This window comes from Taeniopygia guttata, chromosome 8 (genome assembly GCF_048771995.1).
Source record: "Taeniopygia guttata chromosome 8, bTaeGut7.mat, whole genome shotgun sequence".
Lineage (NCBI taxonomy): Eukaryota > Metazoa > Chordata > Aves > Passeriformes > Estrildidae > Taeniopygia > Taeniopygia guttata.
In genome coordinates this window covers 11,214,880-11,233,572 of record NC_133033.1, presented here as the reverse complement: position 1 = coordinate 11,233,572, position 18,693 = coordinate 11,214,880, and the positions used below count along the sequence as shown (strand labels likewise).

The 18,693-nt window shown below is 37.6% G+C and overlaps 1 protein-coding gene across 5 annotated transcripts in view; it reads right to left on the bottom strand.

The window, feature by feature from the left end:
* ST6GALNAC3 (ST6 N-acetylgalactosaminide alpha-2,6-sialyltransferase 3) overlaps window positions 1-18,693 on the bottom strand; it is a 274,004-nt gene that overhangs the window by 170,419 nt on the left and 84,892 nt on the right. For all 5 annotated transcript variants that reach the window (XM_072933070.1, XM_002190404.6, XM_032749872.3 and 2 more), the window contains one exon: window positions 3,075-3,269. Coding sequence is in view for 4 of the 5 variants with exons in the window: in XM_002190404.6 (XP_002190440.3) it covers window positions 3,075-3,269 (195 nt within the window). In the remaining variant the exon portion in view is untranslated. The remainder of the gene's footprint in view (window positions 1-3,074; window positions 3,270-18,693) is intronic.

Below are 18,693 nucleotides of genomic sequence, written 5' to 3'. Positions count from 1 at the left end.
TACAAATCAAGGAAACCATAGCAACAACCCTGTATTATGTACAGCCTTAATTGTGGATTAAGTTATATCTCTCTTTGCATTTTATATTAAATACTCCATTACATCTAGTTTTAATCTTTTTCTTTTATTCAGACTTTTTAATAATAAAATTTCCACAATACTACAGTGTCAAGTCAAATACACAACACCTTGAAAAGTGTCTTTACGGCATTATTCTGATCATCCCTAATAACAGCCACATCATTTTTTTTACTTGAGATAAACACTAATGTTCGTATCATCGTATTTCCTGATCTTTTTTAATACAAATGATTGATCACTACCACTTTAACCTAGTAATTGATTTTCGATCATCTCATAAGATTTTTGAAGTCTCATCCCACTCAGCCCTACCCCCCAAAAAAACCAGCTCCTCCTAACTTAAACATTTACTGCTATGGAAAATTTTGAAATCTTGGGCCTTCTTTAGTTAGGGTTGGTTTTCCTTTTTCTTCAGAGAATAAGTATGCAATAGAGAGACAGGAAAGGCAGAGAAGTAGTTCATTCTAGATTTTCTAGCTTCCCTGTCACTTCAGATGACTGATTGCCTTGGTGGCAAATTACCCTAATTCCTCTCGTTTGTTGACCTTCTACTTCTAAGTATTTAAGTACACTAAGGAGTTGGCATGCAGCCAGACCTTGGAGTGCAGCCTGAGAGGAACAGGTAAAGGAGAACAGAGAACAAATGTGAAGAAAAGAAGAAGGATGTTAGAAGTGGCTGAGGAACAGGAGGGAGTGCCATCAGACAGCAGGAGACACCAGTGGGGTGACAGGATTCAAAGGAGAATATGAGCACATTCAACAAAGAATTCATTCAAAGAATTCTGCAAAAAGATTCCTTCAATAAAAGAGAAGATAAAAAGCCCAAATTCACATCTCTAAAAGCCTTCCCTCCTATTTTCCCTTCCATCACTTTATTTTCTAATAATTCATTGTGGTACTGTTTCCTCACACCATTTGGTCCTTGAAGAGACATCAAGTGTCCCATTTTGCAAAAATGCTTGGCCACATCTGTTTGAGGCATAAGCCTGTCTCACAAAATAGTTTTTTTTTGCTTATCTTACGTACCACAGCAGCACAAAAAAAAAAAATAGAAAATATCTAAATTTTAGGAAATTAGCAGAAATTCAATGTATTTGATACAATAAAGGATTTAACAATTGAGATTTTCTGGCTATACTAATAGAAATAGTATACAAATGCTTATTTGACAAAGTAATATGTGTTCTAAAATCATAGTCTGAGAAAGCTATGAGTGTGAGTTAGGAACATGAGCTATGTAGAAGCTTTTCACGTGAGCATCACAACAAAAGTTCCCTTGCACAGGGAATAATTAAGTCAAAAGTGCATTTACAATAAGCAAGCCATGTTCAGGTTCTTCATTATCATTTTCATTAGCAAATATTAATGTAATCTGCAAATACAACAGGGAAAACAACTAAAATTACAAAGTTTAAGGAGTCCTTCATGACCCAAGCCAAATTGAGACAAATGTCTTACAAATCGATACCGGTCACCAGCTTTCAGGACATTCATTTCCATTTACTGTTAGAACTTCCAAGCGTGTTATCAAATTCAAGAATCAATTAAGGCCCTCACAAACTACTTCTAACGTCTGATGAAGGCAATGGTGAATAAAAATGGATTAGCATGCTCCTGTCCTCTCCAGTTATCAGTTCAGTCTGATAGTGATCAAGTGACCATGGCAGCTCTGCCTCATTCCGATTCCACACCTGCCACTGTGGCAAGGACCCAGGGACATGCAGAACACGCTGCCCTCCCATTTCTGAGGGATGAAGATGCTGGATGAAGCCTTAACCCTTCTGAGCTCAACAGCACCTCCCATTCCTTTCACTGGGACTAGGATTTGCATCTGAACAGTTCTCCTTTCAGGCACGTGTCCTTTTTCTGATTTATAGATAGTGTACTTGGGCCTCCAAAATAGACTACATCTTACAGGAACAATGATTAAAAGCTATATATGCTTAAAAGAAGCTGCCTCCTAAAAACTGCCTCTTGCTCATTCTGAGTTTCTAACTAAACTCTAACTAACATTTCACCCACTAAAGGTAGGATAATAATTAACTAATCCAATACACTTACAGGGCTAAATATAATGAAGTGGTGAAGTATTTTCATTCTCTATAAAGCTGTTCTGTGAATGAATTTCACTCATTAATAACTGTAATTTTATAGAAAAAAAACCTAGCAGTTAATGGAAGACTGATAGTATCTCTCATGACTGACACTGCTATAACTGATCCCAAACTATAGAAAGAGTTCAATTTTTATGTTACCTTATTTTGAAAGATTCAATTTTACAAATATTACAAAGAGGAAATGTCTGAAGAAAATGCACCACCACCACCAAAACCCAAAAGTGGCACTAGAAATTTTGACAATTAAGATACTTTAAAGCAGGAGTCCCTGTAAAACCTAATTTCATCAGACAAGTATTTTGCAAAGCAGATACACATCAGTGAGTTTTAAAGTACAGAATGCAAATACATACCTAGTTTTGAAATAGCTATCAAGTATTAATGCAATACTTCCAGAAAAAAACAGTAAACCTCTAGCTTTATACATTCACTAGACTCAAATATGCTCATTTCACATATTGCTCCCTTTTCCTCTTTCATTCCCATACAAACAAAAATAAGCTACTTCCTCTTTGGGAAGCCCAAGCAAAATGAAACATTTTTAAGACCTTATTACAACAAACACAAGACAATTCCCTTTTGCATTAGAGGGATTGAAGGATTGAAATTAATCTGAAAGGTTTTCTTGTTTATATGAACAAGTTTTCACTCAATAAAGGGTGATTTTGAGGTCAGTTCCTCCACTGCAGACATGACAGAAATTTTTAAAATTTCAAAGGTCATTTAAGTGGTAGCAGACTTCTAAAATAGCCACTTTACTCAGAAATGCCCTTGTTCAGTTTTTACACTGGGCAGGTTGTAGAAAAGCATTAGATGAGATCAGAGAAAAAGAAATCTACTGCTCCATTTTGCCAGGCTGTTAAAAACAGATCTTACCTCTTGTGTTTTTACATTTATATATCCATAATGAGTTTTCAGAGGCTGCCTTTGGCCATTAGAAAATGGGATCCACTTGACTCTGGTTTGTCCAAAGCAGTTTAGGATCAAAGGGAAAGTTACTTCATTTGTGAGACGAATGATGATGAGACAGAGGAATGCTGCAATGAAACTCACGGCAACAATGGACTTCCTCTGTAATGAAAAGAAGAAAGGAAATAAATTATTAAAATTGAGAGTCAGTTTTAATAAAAAAATACATATCTTCAATTGGAGGATGAAGGAAAAACACTTGAGAAAGCTTTATGTGAAATTATTCCTCTGGTAGTCACCTTGCTGCAGGAGCACAAGGAGACAGGTGACTGAATTGTTTTATTTAAATAAATTTGCATTTCAGAGGTTTGCAGAGTTTCTTTTAGAACTGGTTGCAAATTAGTCAGTTTTGCTCACAAAAAACAAAAAGCCTTTTTTTTTAAGGTTCAAAAAACATCTATCAACTTTAAATTTTATTTGCATTTGGAGTAAAGATTTTATGTAAACATCCTCACCAAAGTCTTCACTCAAAATCATCAGTTTTCTAGGGATGACAACACACAAAAGGAAAATGCCATCTGCAGTGACACTACACAAAGTTTACTGGAAACACTACCAGCCCTACAGATCATTCTATTCAACAGAATTCATTCTGTGACTTTAAATACTTTAGATTAAATTGTTGGTGAAGTCAGCACCACATTCTGCCTTATTTCAGGTTCATGAATTTACCGAGCAAGGCATTATTATTTCAGACAAGAGGATCTCCATTGTTAATAATTCAACCAATCTGAAGCCTGTAATTAGTCCTGCCCTTCCACCTCTACCCTATCCAGTCAGCTGGACTGGAGAATGTAATCACAGAAAGATGACAACTTTTTCCCTGGGTAACTCCCCAGTCTGCAGGTGAAACACCTGTGAGAAAGTAGGATGTTCTCCTTATTTCTAGCTATTTTTTTAAAATACTGCAGTCAATTATTTCCAGACAAATTACTTAAGGACAAACATGTCAGTTGGCATGTGTAAAAATTCTAGATTGATACTCTATTGAAAATATTATTTTCACATTTTCCCTGTAGGAATGAAACAATTGTCATTTACATGTGTTTTTACTGTACTTTAATTACATTCTAGGTTTACCTAATTTGCCACAGTTTAATTACCATACTGAAGGTAATTCTATCATTGTAAACAGTAACATTTACAGAAAATACAGAAGGAAAAGTATCATTTGCCTAAGGGCCTATACATAAGTGTATAACATTTAATGCTGGATGACAGAATCTGATCACCCCAAGTCCCATCTACCAGCTAATTCCCAACTAACCAGCACAGAACACATTTAACATCACTTATTTTACACGATGACAATAAGATCACACATGATGCCATGGTAAAGGCAATCTCTGCCTGCAACCAGGTAAGATGAATCTGTCCTTGCACAACAGTGAGAATCACAATGAGCCCGCAGCAAATTGGAAGGGATGTTATGATATTCCAACAAACAAGAGTTAACAAAATAATCCATTGCAGGGGTCAATTGCATGGCTCTGTGTTCTGATGTACTGGGAGGTTACAATTTGTAAGATAAAAGCAATGAGAGACTGGGCTGGAAAACTTGGGTGAAGGAGGTCACTGCGAGGAGAAAAGGAAGTGGAGGATGAAGAAGTATTGTTGGCAGTGTGATTCAGTGAGGAACCTCAGCCAGCTAATGGCTCTGCAATGTAAAATTAAACCCAGCAAATCTTCAGAGGGCAGCGCAGCAGCCACAACCCAATCACAGCTCTCAGAATTCATAGAAGCCACTGCACTTTTCATCATCTGCATTATAACAGATTTACATTAAATTGCAATAAAATGGCTGGGGAGCACTTCTGTGTCACTTCTCTTTGTAGCAGATGGAGTCAGAAACATTTAGCTATATATCAGAGCCTTGTAAGTGCTAAGAGCAGCCAAGATGTGCAGTGCAAGTGATAATCATAAAGCAATGAGAGGGAGCATGGATTAATCATATTATTTATTGCAAATCAGAATTAAAATATTGCAAATATTTAAAGGGGAATCTAGAGTCTCATTCCACTACATAAGCATGCTTCAATCAAAACATCCACAGCAGGAAGCAAGATTGCTTGTATGATGCTGCTATCTGATTTCCACATACCCTATCTTCCTGGTTTATTGAATATCACTTTTTACTTCCTTTATTTTGTGCAGATCTGTTCTGAACTTGAAAACAGTGCAATCAGCTTTATGTGCTTCTCACAGAGAGTTGTTCTAAACAGCCCTTGCCCTGAAAACAATTCAGATTGTGTAGCTAAATTTCTTGGCCTTCACTACGAAGCCACCTGATTTTTATATTTCTTTTCTTTAAATGCACTGTACTACCAGATGAAAGAAAAAATATGACCTTTTGGGTTTTTATGTTTGAAAAGGAAAACAGCAAATATTTTTCTCTGTTGCTTAGCCAGAAAGAGTCTGCACTAACAAGAACATTCAAATGAGAGAAAGGAATATTTATAACAGAACAGAATTAAGGCATCTGTTGAAATTGGTTTGGAAAAAAAAAAATCTAGCCATATGCAAAACCACAGTGTTTACTTATCAACTTGTACAAAGGACGTTTGTATTAAGTATTCAGTTCCCCTGCAATTTTTGTTGAAGGCATGAGATCCAACAATAGGCATTCTCAGTGGGAAAGACTACTGAAAACTGGCATTTCAGTGGCTCTTTAAATTTCACTGTAAAAATACTGAAAAATACCAAAGCACACACTTTTCATAGTTTTAGCTTTCTTGAAGCACCAAGTTAAGAAATCTGATCAGTGGCCACGAGTATTCTACAGGGCATTTCTAAAAGTAATTTGATTCCCTTAAGTCCCTATGTTCTTTACCTGCTCATTAGAAGAACAAACTAAACAACCAAACCCAGGTGCTATTTGTCCTTAACTGCTTTTTGTAAAATCTCCTTTACTGCAGATAAATGGATTTTGTTATGGGTCCTCTGATAAAACTAAAAATTTAGCATTTGAGAATCCAGAAATTCTACATGTCATTAGGATATGACAGAGTAGTCTGAGGCTATATACAGGGATGAATACCAAATTGTAGTTGGTCTCAAAATTTGTCTGCATCAACATTTTAAATACTCAGACATCCTACCATTTGGGAGAGCTTAACCAACACTAATTAGTAACTCTGCAGAGAAACAAATCCTATTCCTTCTTAATTTTCAGTTCTCATGAATGCAAATTGTCTCTTAACAAAAGAAATGTTTCTCTAACACGGACATATCGTATGCATAAATTTCAATCAACCCTTTTATTTTTTTAGCTAATCTAATGTAGACGTTTTGATATTGACAACATTTACATAAGAAATGTATATTCAGTTATAAACATCTTTTAAATGTTTCCCATTTTTTCACATACTCAGTGAGGGGTACACAGCAAGACATATTTTAGAGTTTCTTATCTGGACGACTTGCATGGTATATTAGCTTTTGTTCCATTTTATTTCAGTCTCTGTAGTATCTGACTAGCCTAGATGGCAGTGGCAAGAACAAAATCACCCTTCTCATGAATAGAGGATCCTCTAGCAGAAGAGTGAAGGAGTTTAACTTTAGAAGTCTACCTACAGGCTCATTCCCAGTTTAAAAAGGAAAAAAAAAAAAAAAGGTAGAAGAGGAGAAAGTTGAGATCAGAGGACATGAACTGCCAAATCTGAGACCCCACTGGGCCAAAAGCTCTCACTAGGACTGAACAGTTTCCTCTAATTCTTTTTACTCAATCCCCGTAACAGCACCATGCCACTTTTGGCGTCAGCTATTTCTCAAACACCAAGCTCATTCTGCCTACTATGTATATCAAAATCAGTAACTAGCAGGCATGAATCACATTCATTATATATCTAGGCTGTTAAAGAAAGAATTGAAATAAAAACAGTGTTATACTACTCTGCTGGATAGAATTTAATTAAAAACTTCATGGGAATAAAACAATAACTACTTTCAGGGGTATAAATATAAGTATTTGGCAACATGGTCCCTAGCACTATTTATATGTTTCATATCATCTAGTTTTGGCTAATTACCAGTGCCAGGGTGATTCATTAGTTTCAGTTTGGCAGGAACTTGACAGTCTGAACAAGTTTTAGTCATTTTTCTTTCATAATCTGTTAAGAAGTGTGAGATGACAAGATCATTTTTTAATAGTTCAATAATGCCTGACAGAACAGTAAGATACTAACATTTTTTTGTGTTGTACACAGTTGTCTAGGAGGGAGGGAGGAAGGAAATATTTGCAGCATAGGAAAATAATTTCTTAAATTGTAAATTTTACTGAGATCTGTACTAAGTATCTTTATTCTACTTTCTAGCCAGAGCACAACACCCTGCCACTTAGCATGTATTATATGGCAGAGACTATCAAACTACTTCACAAGCAGGAATAAATCCTCATCCTGGTGAGTTTCACAGTAAAAGCCCATTTCACAGGTGCATAAACTGAGGTTGAAATCAACTTCCCTAAGATCACAAAGAACTCAACAGAAGAAGATTTTTACTCAACTCCTAAACTTTCATTCTAGAAATACTTTGTTTTTCAGGATTATTGCTTCTATCACAAGTAACTGCCTGAATTTGTTAACAGACAAAGTTGAACATGATACTATGGCAGATTCCAGTACCGAACCCTAGGAGCCATGCCCAAAACAGTAATTGCAAATAAGCCTTTTTTCATAAATTTATTTTCTTCAGTATTCATTCTTTTCTTTAATTCTATAGATGCATGGCAGCACTGAGCTTGGAAGGACAAATGAAAGGTAAATACTTATGTGAGGGCTTTGGTTCTCTTAGATGTCACAATATGCAGTAATTTTGTATTCTTTTCACAATACCTGCCTTTACAGGCTCAGTGAGTAACTCAATCACTTTTTTAATATCTCTGCACATCATACTACTTTCATTAGAGGACTGATGCAGGGTTTCAGTTTTTACTCAAGTATAATACCAATCGAAAACAATAATGGTCACACTTACTGAATTTGTTTCAATTTGTAGACCACTATATGTAAAAAAATAGTTTTATTTAATTTTCTCTTTTATAGTCCTGAGCATCCCATTTAGAAGCTACTTTCTACTACAACAGAGCATTAAATGAAATTCTTTCAGCACTCTAGGTCAGTATACCTTACTGATTTCACTGCTATTGGAATAAAATGTCTTCCAGCTATTTCTTTTGTCCTGAAACTCCTTCTAACAGGGCTGCTGAAGAGATAGTCAAGCAGGGGTCCTAGAAGTTTTCAAAGAGAGTAAGACATATAGCAAAGATCCTTTTAGAAATAGGCATGTGTCAAACATCATTTGCATAAAATCAGTAGCTGAAGATTTACTTTCTTCTTTTCCAGAAGTGAAAGTTAACCTGACTATGTTCAAAGACTCCACAGGAGATTGCTGTCAGTGTTTCTCAGGAGGAGAGAAGAACAAAGCTGGTAGGGTTTGTATCACCAGTAAGATCTGGTTTGGGTTCAAAAACTAGTAAAATTAGGATTAAAGCAAATTTTTTTTTTTTTTTTTTTGAAAAGGACATCTTTGCTAAACTGGAATGTAAGCAGCTAGGAAGCTGAGAAATAAGAGCAAAAAGAAGTTCAGTGATGAAGAAGTAATGCAAGAAATGCAGTGTATCTAAAAATAGGTTGTTACAATGAAAGAAACATGTGAGTTTTATCCTGAATGTGTTTCTTGTAAGAAGCTGCCCTGAATCAGGACTGGGTTTGGGACTATGGTGTTAAAGCAGGCATGAATAGAAGACACATAACTTCTTGCACAGCTTCTCTGCAGGAGCTCTGGCCTTTTCTATGGCTAAGGCAGCCTCAAGGGCTCTCAAAACACAGCTCATTGTACCTCTTGTTGCTGTCATTTGTTAAAAATTTGTTACTTAATTCAGTTTTCACCATGATTAACAGTTTACAGGTTCTGTGTCTAGGTTCATAGCAGCTCAACATATTCAACCATATCTTTCCTTAAAGCCAAAACTGTGCAGAGTGGGTTCAGGTTTACTGGGGTAAGAGCTGAACAATGAACAAAACAGTAATCAGCTCAGTCCAAATAAGTGATGTAACAGCAAGAGTCTGTATTAAAAATCTTATATAAAAGATAAAATCCTTTTATTAGTCTCAGGTAACTGCATAACTTTCTTACAGCATTCTCACCAAAAAGATACTTATTATGTACTTACTTACTTATTTAGGTAATAATATGAAATTATGTAAGGTGAAGAACTTCCAAGTTTCAAAGAGTAATTCCTGAAGTATTTTGAAGGCCTTCCACATGCTATCGTGCATAAGAAGCTCCTACATTTGAAAAGCATCAGTGATTCCGAGCCCTTGAAATTGCAAAGCACTGCCAGATTTCAGGAATTATTTTGTGTCACTATTCCCTCTTGCCCTAAACTCTAAGCCTGATAAGAAGGAGCATTTATTTGTCTGGAGATATTCTTACCCCTTCAGGCATTCCAGCACTTTGAGCTCCCCATATCCTATAGTTCCTGCTATTTGTTTCATCCTTACTCAAAGCTGAACCTGCACTTCCTCCAGCAGTCTACTCCTGGCCCAGGGTTCCCTCTGCCAGCAGCCCCACTCCACCAGGAACAAACACATCATTAGCACAGCCCCAGTCTCACACACCACAAGGTCACACTACCACCAAAGCAACCTAAGCTTCTGAGCCAGGCATGCCTTTGGCTAGTCTGCTACTCAATTTTATAGTGCAGCTGAAAGCCGTCCAGTAATTTAAAAGATCTATCCCCATAAAATCCCTGTGGCAGCAAAGCACACTTTAAATAAGGTTGTTGATTTTTCATTCTATAAGATCTGTTAAGAATATTTAATCTAAAATTCCAGTTACTGATTCACAGATGTCCTTCACAACCAGGGTGAACTTCATCAGCAGCTGTAGATGCATATTATATAAACACTAATGTAGTCTCTGCATGATAAAGTAGTATTAAAAAGGAGAAAAAAAGAAAAGCCTCTGCAGTACAGCTCTCAATTTTTTTCTTTTCCTGGTGCTGGATTATTGCCCAGCTCTTCTTATCAATACCTTGGCAAGCTTTCCAACACACACAGGCTGACACACGCTTCCCTATAATAGAACTGCTGGTACAAGAATTTGTGATCTTTCAACGTGGCAGCTGGTTGTTACTATTTATTGAAGTAGTACCTGATTGTAGCTATTTTTCACCTGCTGAGAAAAGTTCAAAGAAAAAAAAACACCCATATGTGAGTATTGACTCTTATCCTGCCAGATATACCTCACTTAGATGACCTCTCTTTCTCCTCTATAGAAACACATCAAGATTCATGATCAGCAACATCCTAAGACTGAATCTGTAACAGGGATTTTCCACAAACATTCTGAAAGGCACTCTATAGTTTTCACGAAAACTGCTTTCAAAAAGTTGATTCTTGCAACCAGAAAGAGAGTAAAAAATGCATAAACCAGTAGAAAAACAACAACAAAAAGTCCCCCAAATACATCAAGAAAGATTCTTAGAAAACAATAAAACACCCGCAGACTTCTTTATATTTGAGAAAATATGTAGTTATTAAAAGTCTTTTGCATTTCTTTGCTATTCTACATGAAATACCAGAAATACTCAATTTCTCGTTTCAAAAACTCACAGGAAAGGCAATTTGATGGCTTCAAAAGTGGAAGTGAGAAAAATTCAATTTTTGCTCGCAGCAGTAAAATCATTAATGTGATTGGTATGCAGCAGCAGGAATGGATGTTAATCACCTACCTGTATGTTTAGTAAATACTACACTGGGAGGTAACCTCTGGAAGTACTAACTTCTAGATAAGAAAGAAAATAATCAGACAAATAAAATTAAGCACTTGACAGCAGCCCAGAGGCAGAAGAAATGAAAGTAAATAAAATGTTGTAACAACCCCACATTCTCAGGCTGCACATCTGTGAAGAAAATGCCTTTTGCGGGAAACCTTCACTTGCCTGCAGCTCACTTCTGCCTGTGGGGGAAAGTTTATGCTACACAGCAAAAACTGCATAACCAGAAATTCACACAAATGGATTTTAATTGCCTACCACCATCTGGACAAGCCCAGATTTTCTCCATTGAATTTTCTTCTCTAAAGATCCCTGATTGCCATGCTGGACTTGAAATTAACAAAAAATTGACACCGTGCCTTTGGTTTCCTTCTAAAAGCCATTTAACACCGGAAGACAGAGGAGATCCTGCCCAGCCTGTTGCTTGGCTGGACTCTTGCTCTGGCCCTTCACACCAGCTTCATCCCACACTATTCTTTGGGAGGACAGCACTTTTGGAAAGTGCCTCTGGATGTTCTCTCTGCCAGTCTCTGCAATGCACCTGCTGTTCATCAGCATGAAAAGAAAAAGCAGAAGCAAGGGATCATTACTGATTTTAGTCTTGCACCCTCAGCCAGCCAGGGCACCCTAACACAGTGCAGGTGAATGCCTTGTTCCAGAGGCAGAGATTCAAACCCTGTTTAGTGTGAGGAGCCATGTGGGCTCTCTAAGGTCTGGCTGAATAAAAGGCTGGCTTTGATCTGAAATATAAAAATATTCAATGATAGCTCCTTCACCAGGCAAAGGTCCAAGTTCAGAAAGAAGAAAAAGGAGTTTTTACACACAGGTCTTCTTAAAAAAGAAATGAAGAAGGGTAACTGTGAATTAGGAAGAAGCTGCTCTTAAGCAGAGATGAGAGATGATGCACTTCAGCCAGGCTGCAGGAAATATTTTGTAATCTATTCTCTTTTTTTTTTTCTTTTTTTTTTCCTTTTACATTTGACCAAGAGAATCTCCAGCACAGCTGTAGGAATGCTGTCCTGGATTGGCAGGAGGAAAGAGCAGCCTCTATGGATGGCCTTTCACACAAAGCAAGGAAACCTTGCACTAAAATATTTTGGCAATTTATCAGTTTCCCATCAGACGTGGAAATCTCACTGTTTACTTTGGATAAACCCGTTCCAGCCTATTTCATCCATACATAACTGCCACACACGTCATCAGAAAAGCAAAATGCATTATTCAATGCCTCCAAGCATTGTCTGCTCCTGGCACGTTGAGGAACATTCCAACAGGCGTAACCATTTATAGCCAATAAAAAGCATGCCCTAATTACAGAGAAGTCTGGGCTGAGATCAGCTGTTTTGTAACAGGAATTGGAAATTTTCTGTATCTGGAAGAATGCTACTTCAAGTGAGGGGGGAAAAAACACCTTCCCTGCTTAATTCTTGTTCTTTTCCATATGATGTTTTCTTTATTGGAAGCTTAGAAAAAATGGGTTGGAGAAACGAAAGAAAAAAAAAAAAAAAAACCAACCGAAATCAGGACATCAGCATGGCAGAATCCTCTCTGAAAAGAGGCTTTAAACTAAGCCACTATTCCTGTGGCTTCCATACTTTCAGGGCACCAAATTTTTGAGCAAATGGAGGCACACAGAGGGTGTGGGATTTGCTGTGATGGTCACATTAGGGTCCATTCTGAGGAGTGTTGCATGTTCCAGCATGAGAGCAATATGCCATAGACACACATGGAATAGGGAGGGGATTTAGGGGGTGTGTTTGGATGAAGGCATGCAGAACCCAGCCAGGCACTTTCATTGGAAACATTAATGATCATATTATTACCACAGCACTACAGAACAGAGCTTTTCATCTAGGATGCACATCAAATGCATTAAACACCGCATGCTCCTAGCAGCACATCTAACTATTTTATGATCCCAATGAAAAATAGGAGGCAGGCAAACATTTTAAATCTTTTTTGAGGAGGAGCTGCACTGAGCAATGCAGTGTCAGTACCAACACAGAGGAGCAAATGACCTGTACATTTTTGGCAGAGAGATTTCCTTCACTGATGTGATTAGACCCTGCTTTACTCATTTCTTCTCAAACAATCACAGGAAGATGTTGCAAAGCTGGAGGAACTTGAACAAAAATTTTTGCCCACTTCATACAATTGTATTCCTTCTACAGGTAGGAATCTGTTCATTATTCATCCTTGGATAATATGAGCAAGAGGCTACCAGAAGCCACCACAAAAGAGATTCTCCAGACAGCAGATTATGCAGCAGTGCAGTTACAAAACAAGACTGCTCACATACTGCTCAAGCAGTTGATGACACATCCCTCCATTGACTGGGGAGCTCCTCAAATCAGGGCACTGAAACTCGATAATAGCACCGATCAAGGTAGTGACTTCAACTTAATTATGAGCTTTATTGATCATGTCTTCTCTTCATAAAAACAAAAAAAGAGTGGGGCATGGCAGGGGAAGTCACAACAAAGCACTGAGCTGCAGTGGGACTTGGCAGAACAGATTCCTTGGAGTAGGAAAACTCTGCCTTTTGTGATGACCTCACACTTCTAGGAATTAGGAAACTGTTTTTACACAAACCTCTTTTCATCAGAAGGAGGCAAAACACAATTTCATGTTTACAATAAAATCTATGATCTGAGACTTATTTTGTGAATACACTCAGTTGAATGGGATACATGCAGTGGAATAGCACCCAAAAGCCACAATCAGGAGTCAATCTCCATTGTGATAAAAGCTGTAAATTCTTTGGATTCATTATTTCTGCACAGCATCTCAATAGGAGCTTGAGAAAACCATAAAAATTGATAGTTTTCAAAAAGACATTCTCCCAAGCAGTAAAGTTTAATCTCTCACTGATCTGTTATCCTGATAGAATAGTACAGGGACAGTAACATATATATCCTACCCAAACACACATTCCATCATTGTATCATGCTCCTCTCACGCTGGGTGAGCTAACTGAATTGAACTTGACCTTCAAAGCCCTTGGAATGCAACAAAATATCTGTTTTCTGACATTTATGGGTGGCTTTTCTGCATGGCTGCTTTTATTGCCTGGAAAATAATGGTGAAAGCTCTGTGTACAAACCCACTACAAACACTGACAAATCACATGAAAGGAAGACAGATTTATTCAGTGTAGATTACTCCACAGCTAATCTAATCAAATCCAAGTTTTACATTTTTAAAGTAGATGAAAAAATCATAGAGTTAGCATTTCAATACAATAGATATATATTACAGCTTTATTTTAATCTGCAAGTGTAATTGAACTGATTTGTATTTTCTGTGCTTTTATTTTTGCTTAAAAAAGCTTTATGTGTTTCATATGAAAATGCATCATTGAACCAGCATATGCACAAGCAAAACCCCATGAAAAACTCATACAGAAGATTATCAATCTCTGTCTAATAAGCTTAGATAAAAACATATTTGGACGTAATTCCATATTAAAAACTGAAAGGGCTACATGTGGAAATGCAAATACATCCTATTTGTGGCTTTCTTAAACTTAAAAGAAACCACTCCTGGCCACTCTATCAGAGCTGATCTAGAACATTATGATGGAAGAAATGCAACACACTTGGGCACCTAGCACAGTTTTCCATCCTTCAGTCCATCAAACATGGAGAGATTGTCACGTGTCAGAAATTATTTCAAACCCCTGGTTCCCTGCATACACATTCTACTCATGTGCATTCAAGAAACAAGCAGAAGTAGTACAATCCCCCAAAACATTCAAACTGAGTTTAATTTTTGCATAAGACATAATAAAGACATAATTTACTGTCCAGGTACTTGGTCCTATGGCAGCATATCCACCTACTTGCATCAAACAAAGCCAGCTGTGGAATTTTGTCCCTCCTTCATATAAAGATATCTCTAATTGATTCAAAGGAGAGCAAGAGAAAGTCAGAAGCACAATTAAATTTGAATAGGAACAGTAAGAGAAATACAAATTTCTAATTCTTTCCCAGGGCCTTTGCGTAAGAGTTACTCAATTGGCAAACTCAGGATCCCTCAACTCCCACTTGAGCCAAGTCTGGTGCCACCAAACCCAGCTTGTGAATGTTCTTGCTGACATCTGTGGGACCCAGTACTGCACCTCTGTAGCTTCCAGCCACAAGGGAACTTCCTAAGGTGCCAGCTGTGCAAGCCTTGGCCTGGATATCAACAAGTTCTCATCTTTAGTTTTGCAGCTTGGTGAAGGAAGCAGATTCTGCCCACAACCCTTCTGTAGGATATGAATGTCTCCCACCCACTAATAGCCCTGAGGCCACATATTTTCAATTATCTTAAGCACCAATCTGGTCTAAAGCAGTAGAATAAGGCCACCAAAACCTTAATGAACTGATCACAGTGCCCCAGAGATTACAGAAGGGTTTTTTTCCTTTCCAGCAGGGAAGCTGCCAGAGACACTGCTGAGATTAAATAATGTGCCCCACGACCCTTTGGAAGTACTAGGCAAAGATGAGTTTTCCTAAAGTTCATTTAGAACCAGAGTCATACTCAGTTACTTCTAAGAATAGATCCTAGACACTTCAACATCTACGATATTTTAAAAGTATGCATAATGAATGCAGGAATGTTACTCTTACATTTACTGTTTCATCTGTTTTCAGAGTTTTCCATTATTCCTCTCAAAGGTCTTCGCTTTTATCAGTTTTTATCTCCACCTTTACCCCAGTGCTGGTTAGGCAGCAGTTACCAACACAAGAAAGAATTTGCACAGGACCTAACACCCCACTGCCCTGTGGCCACACGTTACTGGCCTTCTTTCCTTGTGCCCACATTCTCTGTCAGCATACTTGGCTCTGTAGTAGTTTGTACACTCATTCCAAGTTATGAGAGTTTATGATATGTTCCAGTCACTATGAGTCAAAATATCTATCCCAGTGCTCTGAAAATAAAACAGCATAAGATTTTCTCAGTGAACCTCTAAGTCTTCTAGCCATAAATCTCAACAAATAATGCTATTTGTTTAAATTAACACCACCATACAGATTAATGAGACAAGTTGTCCACCAGTCAGGGGAGGGACACAAAGATGCATCCTAATGTATTTCATTTCCAGGTTCATTCATTTAAGTGTTATATAATGTGGCGTTCACACATTACTGAAGAAGTTAAAAGAACAAAAGGCACATCACTGATCAGCTGATCATTTATCATTTGATTTTAGATGCCAAAATTAAATATGCCCTTCCTTTTTTGTTAGGTTTTTTTGCACTTTTTTCATTAAAGCAAAAATATGTGAGTAATCAGAATATTTATCTGCAATTTCATTGCTTATGCACATGCAACTGATCCCAGAGTGATGGAAAATAGATTTAATTGGTTGAAACCTTAGGTCTGTTGGGACTCCCACAACTTAATGCCTAGAAGATCCAACTTCAGATGTTAATGTTCCAAGACATGAAATCCTGATATTTTCAATTTCTCATTCTTAGTTATTCAGCATTTACCACAAATGCCACTGGTCAAATTTCAGCCTGTCTTACTCCATTTCCTTTTGTCTGAAAGCTACTACCTCACTGAGTACCACAACAGCCAATTTTATACCCTCTGACTATGCTTAGATATTCTAATCCTCCAAAAAGGTCACACAGCACTCCCTATTTTGCCAGGTAGTGACTCTACTTTAGCAGCTTCTTACTATACCACAATAGTGTTGTCAAACTTTCCTCTTTTACATACCTTAAGGAATGCAATATTTAATTCTTTAATCCCTTCTTTTTGCAGTTATGCACCAACTTCCCATTTAAGTCAAACCTCCATGTCAGTTTCTCCTTTCATAACTGTTTTTAAGAATCTTGTACTTAACTGTTCTTCATTTTTACATAGTCTTCTGTCTAGCTGACTAATTCCATGCTAAATACCCTCTGAGAACATAATCTTTCCTCTCATAATAATTCTTCTTTTATCCTACTAAATAGCCTCTTTCTGGAACCAGAGTCCTCTGCAGAGCAGTGAGTGTGTGTCCCTTTTTTCTGTGGTTTGGTTTTGGTTTCTCTGCTCTGACACTTGCTCCTGTGGTTGCTGTGATGGTCATGTGTTGCTGTATTTCAGCCCCTGTTAATAGCTTTAAGACTTTGGTACTGAGATCCAGATGTTCTGACTGGAGTTGTGTTAAGAGGAAGAAAGTACTGTTCCACTTAGGCCGTGCAAAGTGCCCTTTGTGACAAGAGCACAGCTGGAAGTTTACAACATTACAGTGAAAGAAGGTGCTTTGGGGGCTACTGGGGGCACCACCTTTTTGGAAGTACTTACCTACAAAGTACTAATTTAAATGAGCTGTCTCTAGATCAGACGCAGTTTTCTAAAGAGACTGTATTTAATGTATCTAATTGGTCCTGCCCATTCTCAGAAATAGACCATTAATAAATCTTCTCTCAAATGGATTTAGCAAGGTGACAAAACCAAACTCTTCAATCTTCCACAAAGTAAGTCCCCCATCCTCCAGATGCATCAGCTTCTCAAAACTCTGCTCTTCTGCTTTCAGGTCATGCTCCTGGACCACAGGTAGGAAACTCAGTCTTCCAAAAGGGACCTCACTCTGTGTGTTCAGTTCCATATCTGCCCTGACTGAAGGTATTTCATGGTTCAGTTTTGATTCCTGATAATTTTGTGAGTGACCAGCATGTCCATAATGAGTCCTAAGTCATTTGCTTCTAGCTAATGAGCTGTCAGTATGTCAAGCACCATGGTTGCTTGATGCTGTTTTTCTAGGACTTGTCTAATTGATTTTTTTTTAACATTGCAGAACATCCATAGAGTCCTCTATTACTTTAACTTTGGTACCAGCTGTAGGAGACAAATGACTTCCAGAAAGCTTTTACAAAACAACTTTCAGAAATGGTCTCTGTCATGCCAGGCAGGACAGAAAAGGCTGCAGCAGCTAGAATAATAGGAGCTGTTTGGCTTAGGGTCAGATTTTTGGAAAGCACTCTCCACTCTCTGACAGGGAAGTTACAGAAATATGTCTTGAAAACAGCATCTCAATCTATTTTTAATCCTTTAGATACTACTTTAAAAACAGTTTGCAATGGTCAGCTTCAACTCCAACACTTTGGACGTGTCTCAAGGAAACACACTGTGGCCAGGCTGTGCCATGACAGAAAACCTGCCACAGCCAGGTCACTTTACATAGGAATGTTCACTGTGGTTTTAAACAGAGGTAAGAGAAATTTTGATACTAAGTGATTTAGCCTCTCAAATTTTGACCAAGATTGTACCAACCATGTCATATGTTGTCCAGTGAAGAGTGGAAGATTTAGAGGATGAAGTCAGCTACTAGGGTTACAAACATTTTATTTCACTCTTCTGCCTTTCTACACTAAAGCTGTCATCTCCTAAAAGCCTCGAACTGTCACCTCAAAGAGACAGCAGCTGACACAGGCCTTTAAAGTGAAAGCAAAAAGAGATTTTGTGATATCATAAAACTGGGGGTGATAAAATAACAGTAAGCACAGCAAGATATTTGCTGCTCATCTTTCACATCTGTCTTTTCTTGTGGTTATTGGACGTTCACAGAAATGGAGAAGTAATGCAGCTTCTCTTGTACACCCAAAATGTTTCCCCTTTAGTGATCCAAAGAATACCAAAACTTATAGCAAAGCTCTGCACTGGCTAAAGTCCTCTGAATTTTCCCTGTTTTTCCTGAACACGGGAGAGATACAGACATGTGATATTAATACATAGGAAAATAACTGAGAAATTGTTGGACTACTT